We start from the raw sequence: 6132 nt of genomic DNA on the forward strand, positions 1-6132 counted from the left end.
CACAAAAGTATGGACAAATTACACTGACACCCTTCAAGTTATGTCAAATCTAACCTAAATCGATAAATATTTTAATTTTAATTTTAATTTTCAGTCACATTTTGATGAGTTATCCCCATTTCATTCCCACCTTAATTATCACTTTTCATGATGTCAGAGTACTTTTATATACAAAATAATTATGTTATCCTTTTGACTTCTTATTGACTTACAGAAGGATTGTCTAATTTTTCATGACAAAAATACCCCAAGTGACTCGTAGAAGTTACTGTGTGCATGCACTCATAAGAGCCATTCTCAACAAAACCCCAATCACCAGCACCCCACCCAACCCAGCACCTCCATCACCACCGCCTCTATACCTTCCACAGTCCCTCTCTCTAGATATTACACGCATATACATACATACATACATACATACATATATATATATACTTAAATCATACTAATTAATTATTCTTTTTCCTTTTGAAATTTTTTTTTACATATATCCCTTCTTCAAGTATATAATATATTTTTCCTTTTTCTAATTTTGTTTCCTTTTTCAAATTTTTCTTTTTTTTCACTTATGTATATTTTTATTTTTTTAAACTTATTTCTTTTTATCAATGACATTTGTGATTGTATTTAATTAAAATATTATTAATTAATATTTTGATTCTTATATTTGTAACTATATTTTTTTTACGATATTTATTTAGCATATTATTTTACAACTATTTTTTTTCTTATTTGTCTTTTTTATTTAAAAAAAATTATATTGTCATATTATTAAAAAAATTTAACAAGTGTATTGTGACCCATTTGAAATAAAATCCTGACTTCGCCTCTGCTATAATCCGTTATTGATCGTGTTCGCGTTGTGTAACATATCTAGGTAAATATTGGTATAAATCGGCCGATTCACCAAAGTGTATATCAATATTGTAAGACGTATAGATTAATTCACAAAAGTGTATAAAATTTGACTGTTAACAAACCAATATGGTGATAATAATCCTCAATCAGTTCATCATTTTATGGTCCAAGAAATCCTAAAAATTACACCACCAACTATAAAATTTAATAAATTTGGACTAAATCATCTACAATATATATTGATATTAATTCTTAATTTTGAAAACCTGCATGATAAGTACTATGTAATTACTTATATACATCAGTTGCTTAAAATTTCATAAAAAAAAAAAACCTCTTTAAAGATGTTAGTTTTAAATTAATTCTGGGGCGATGAATTGCTGACAAGGACAGGTTAGATCAACATTAGTCTACCTCATATCCTTTTAAAATGCGACTCATTGAATTGTCATGTCACGTGGAATCAAATGACCATCACACACATATTTCTTAGGGTAGCCTCTGTTTGTCTTATTGCGTATGCTACCACCATATAGAGTGAGGACTATTCTTAGGGCAAATCGTTTCAGCCTCCCCAATCGCCCCCATCTCTATTCTCGTTCTCTCTTTCTCTCTCTGTGCAACTACAAACTACAAAATCTACAAGAAGTTCAAAACCGTAGATATTTAAGTTTATCTATCTGTCTGAAAGAGTGAAAAGTTGAAATCATATTACCTATATCAAAACCCATATAATTTCAGATTGTTCAAAAAATCAAAACCCATATCTTTCAGTTTTCATTGCCTGCTGTTCCAGTTCAGGTTCGCCCTTCCCAAGCTTCAGCCCGCTGTCTCTCAACTCTCGAGCTTGCCCCCCTCTCTATCTCCAACTGCTAACTTTGTAAGTATTTTAATTTTTTCTAAATCAACTAATCAAGCTCTGCAATTCTTGTTTTGCAAACTAAATCCTATTTGGTGAAATTTTTTATCATCTTTTTTATATAAATTTTTTATCATCTTTTTTATATAAATATTTTTATTAATGGTGGTAATCAAAGTCCATTTCTTCTGCAATATTTTTTTATATAAACTTGAATCTAGGCATGAAACAGATAAAAAAAAAATCATAACTAGAACTTTGACAACCAAAAGTACTAACACTTACTAAAAAACATATTTTTGAGTGAATTCTAGATAGTTGGAAGAGGCTTGCGGTGAACTACCTCACACTGTGCTTCCACTTCCACTAGTAGATTCTCAAATAGGATTAGTAAATTGGTCAAAAGAAGAGATAGGGTACTGAGTTGTGAATTGTACAGAAATGGTAATTTTTTTTTATATTAATTACCCAAATAAGATTTTCTATGCCTTAATCAGTCAATTGTCTGAAGAAACATTGTTAATTAACTAAAATTAAATTAAACAAAAGTTTATTTGGTTGATATATTTTGATTTAGCCCTTTCCATTGAGAAATCCTGAAGGACATATTCAATCTTTCTGCCATATTTTTATTTTCAATTTTGGTTTTTGGATTTTCTATTATTATTAGAATGCAGAATACGAGAATATTAATTTGTTAATTTTGAAGGTTATTAATAAACTGATACATTATACTTTAATACATTATACTTTGTTATTGGATTAATTTAACACAAGAGGAGAGTATAATATGTGTTAATCCCACCTTTTTCTATGGATAGGTGTCCAACATTTTGACTGAAAGTATAGTTGGGTTGGGTTGATACATGATGCAGATAGTACTTGGATGGTGGTATTTTAATTGTTAGGAGTAAGATTGTGAAAATTCTTCCTCATAACTTTGTATTTTCTTATTTTTAGGATTGACATTGGGCCTTAACAAACAAGGTTTAAGAGACATGCCTCATCAGTCATCAGGTAACAAATTCTTACTTGTTTTTTTAAATTTTAATTAACATTTTTAATTATTGGTTACGTTTATTTATTCATGTTTTATAAATTAATTTTTTACAATTTATTGATAAGAATTAAAGACTTTGAAGTTTAATAAGTTTAATTTTTAATTTTAAAATTTATGTTTTACAAGTTTATTAACGTTTTTAAAATTTTTCTATTTTATCTTAATAATATAGGTGTCTTTTCTGAAAGAAGAGTGTTGATTGAGAATGGGTGGAGTTGGCAAAAATGAAAACACACAACAGAAAACATCATCCTTCACATTTCCAAGACTGCTCCGTCTTTTCTTCTCATCATCATCTGAGGGTGAGTAATATAACAGCAGATAATGGGAAGAAGAAAAGGGGTAGCATTTATATAAGAGGAGAAGAGGGAATCCATAATGAAAAAGAGTTTTCATTGAATAGAGAGGAAAAGTCTTGGAGATGTGAAGAATACTTGAAATGGTGTGGTGTGGTGAAGAAGACACCATTTCTGGGTTTGAGAAATTAAGATCACTCTCAAGTGGAGATTGGCAAAGTGAAGAAGACGACGAGATAAGTCTTAGAGATGTGAAAATATATATTTAAAGTTGAGGTCTCCAGATAAAAAAAGTAGGATGTAGAGAAAAGAAGTACGGTACCTGCAAATATATGAAGGGATAGATTATTACAATACAACCAAGTAATAGCTGGCCACTACTTTTGATACGCAATGCTGTGGTCGTGTATATATATCATCTCAGGAGTTTGTTTAAAGGAAGAGTCAAATAGCAACGAATGTATGGAAGCAGTTTGAGTTACTATTATTGCAACTACCAGGCCATAATAATTAATTTTGACGGAACCAAGAATTCAATTGAATGATAGCTATTGCAAAAATAATAAGATAAAAAAAGGTTGTAGATAATTTCCAATTCCAGAGCCTTAATGATGTTACCAAATACAACATCCATGATTTTTTAATAAAAAATCAGATTTTTATACAAATTGAAAAAAAAAAATTGTATCTATTTAAATAGCACTATTATACAAAAAGAAAATAAATTTAACTGTATATGTTTGCATTATAGTGTATTCCTTATTCCCTCTTACAATGATTCAATTAATGTTAGTAAATTTTCATGTGTGTGAAGGTTGTGAACTATTTATACCCAGTAAATCCAAAAATCATTTGTTGTGTGTTTTTTTTTTTGGAATTTTAAGCAAATATTATAAATATAAGAAATGTTTACATGTGAAGGCCAATTGGCCAGGCATCCCCTTTGGGGAGAACAAGCCCAATTTGGACCAATACACAGTGTAGCCCAGGCCCATCCTACTGCCTACCCATACATTGAAGCGAAAAACCCATACTGTTTAAGCCCAGAGACGAATAACCATAATTAACGGTTGTTAATGCACGTTAATGGTGGTTATTTGCCAAAGCAGTCCGGTGATTCTAGGGCAATGATTCCGGCGACTGAGCCGGAGCTTTCTTCAATCTGGTGGACGCGGCGGAGGACGACAACATGAGGGGGATAGGTTCCATTCTGAAAGAATTCTTCTCGCTGTGGAGCAGTCTTGCAGAAAGCCAAGCTTTAGAATTGCAATGATGGTGGAACAAATCCGAGCGAGGACGACCCTCTGAGAAGCTCTCTTCTTCGTGAAGATTCTTTCATTCCTTTCTTCCCAAATGTGGTACACAGTGGAAGAGAAGCATACCTTCCTAAGCAGGTTTGGGACCGATTTTGCTTTCTATCTTTCACTGATGTAAAAAATTAATTCCTCCCAATTTGTGATAGTTGTATAGAATTGACTTTTCTCCTTGATAAATCGCCAAATTGGAGAAGTGAAACAACATTTGAAAAATAGATGTTCATGTGATTCAAGCTGATTTTGACAAAGAGCACAAGCGTTGGTGTGTTTTCTCATTGATCTGCTATCCAATGTAGGCAACCTTGATTGCACAGCCAGCCATAGGTTTAGCTTCATTCTAGGTATGATTGGTGAGGACCATACCAGATTGTGCCAATGGACTTGAGGATATTGCCCTTGAAGGAAAGAAGTTGTGTGACTTAGGCTAAACATACCTGTTGAGGAAGCTGTCCATCTCTTCTTGTCTCTCCTGGTTGGGAGTGGAGGTTGGAGTTGCAGCAATTCAGGGATGGAGGTTATGATGTCTGATGGAAAAGACCAAGTCGAACCAACAATAAAGTTGTCCATTGTGGTTTCATGACTTAAGCCTGCTTGTGTGAGAATTGTTGTGGGAAATCTAGAACAAAGGGGTCCTCCTGGAGCCCAGTTGTCCAACCAAAAGGAAGTGTCTGTCCCATTGCCAATAGAGTGCTTTAAGAGAAGTCTAGCCGGATGTCTTAGTTGCAGCATCTTCCTCCAGCTCCAAGAGCAAGAGTGAGGAATATTGAGCTCCCATAGATTCCTACTCTTTATGAGGTGAGTGTGACACCATTGAATCCAAAGTCTGCCATTAGTATCTGTTTGTAAATCCCAAATGAACCTCATAATTCCAGCCTTGTTTGCCAATTCCAAGTTTGGAATCCCCAACCCTCCATCTTCTTTTGGTCTGCAAACCTTCCCCCATGACACTTTAGCTCCAGTTGATCTCATTTCAGGGCCAGTCCAAAGAAATGATCTTAAAATCTTGTTAAGTTCATTGATCACTGCTTTAGGGAGGATGAAAATACTTGACCAATATATTTGTGTTGAGACTAGGACAGCCTTAATGAGTTGTAATCTGCCTGCATAGGAAAGTGACCTAGAGGACCAATGTGATACCCTTTTGGTGATTTTCTCAATTAAAAGGCTGCAGTGGGATGACTTTAGGCAAGTGGAAATCAAAGGTACTCCTAAGTACTTGACTGGGAGAGAGCTTGCTTCAATTCCTAGCAATGAAATAATGTTGTTCTGAGTGAGTAGGTCCACCCCAGAAAAGAAAATTGTGCTTTTGGATGTATTAATGTCAAGACCAGACATTGTACTGAAGTAGTCCATTGCTGACTTGATCACTGACACTGATGTAGTGTCTCCATGGCGAAAGAGAAGCAAGTCATCAGCATATGATAGGTGAGTAATCTTTAGTTCTCCACATCTCCAGTGGTATCTGAAAGCCTCAGCCCTGCTCACAAAAATGTTGATGATAGAGGACAGTGCATTCATCACAACAAAAAGAAAGGGGAAAATAGGGTCTCCCTGTCTTAACAAAAAGACAGTGCTACCAAACACTGTTTGCATAATAGATTCTTCCCTTAAAGTTGTGACACATAGAGAGATGCATAGAAAGAGATAAAGAGAGAGAAAGCAAAGATTCGTAACTTTAATTTTTGGTGATGAGGAAATATTGTACTTTTTTAACCGTTCAGATCTGCCGGCAAAGAGAGAGAG

At 33.8% G+C, this 6132-nt stretch overlaps 1 protein-coding gene across 1 annotated transcript; it reads right to left on the minus strand.

Moving 5' to 3' along the window:
• Positions 1 to 4230: 4230 nt before the first annotated feature.
• LOC132272506 (uncharacterized) lies at positions 4231 to 5907 on the minus strand. The gene is made up of 2 exons (XM_059773640.1): positions 4824 to 5907; positions 4231 to 4418 (listed from the first exon to the last, which is right to left on the minus strand). Exons 1-2 carry the CDS (start codon positions 5905 to 5907, stop codon positions 4231 to 4233), a joined length of 1272 nt encoding a protein of 423 aa, XP_059629623.1.
• Between the last annotated feature and the right edge of the window lie 225 nt (positions 5908 to 6132).

This window comes from Cornus florida, unplaced genomic scaffold (genome assembly GCF_030987335.1).
Source record: "Cornus florida cultivar Cherokee Brave unplaced genomic scaffold, ASM3098733v1 CherokeeBrave_3.0.0_Hap2_Chr09, whole genome shotgun sequence".
Taxonomy (NCBI): domain Eukaryota; kingdom Viridiplantae; phylum Streptophyta; class Magnoliopsida; order Cornales; family Cornaceae; genus Cornus; species Cornus florida.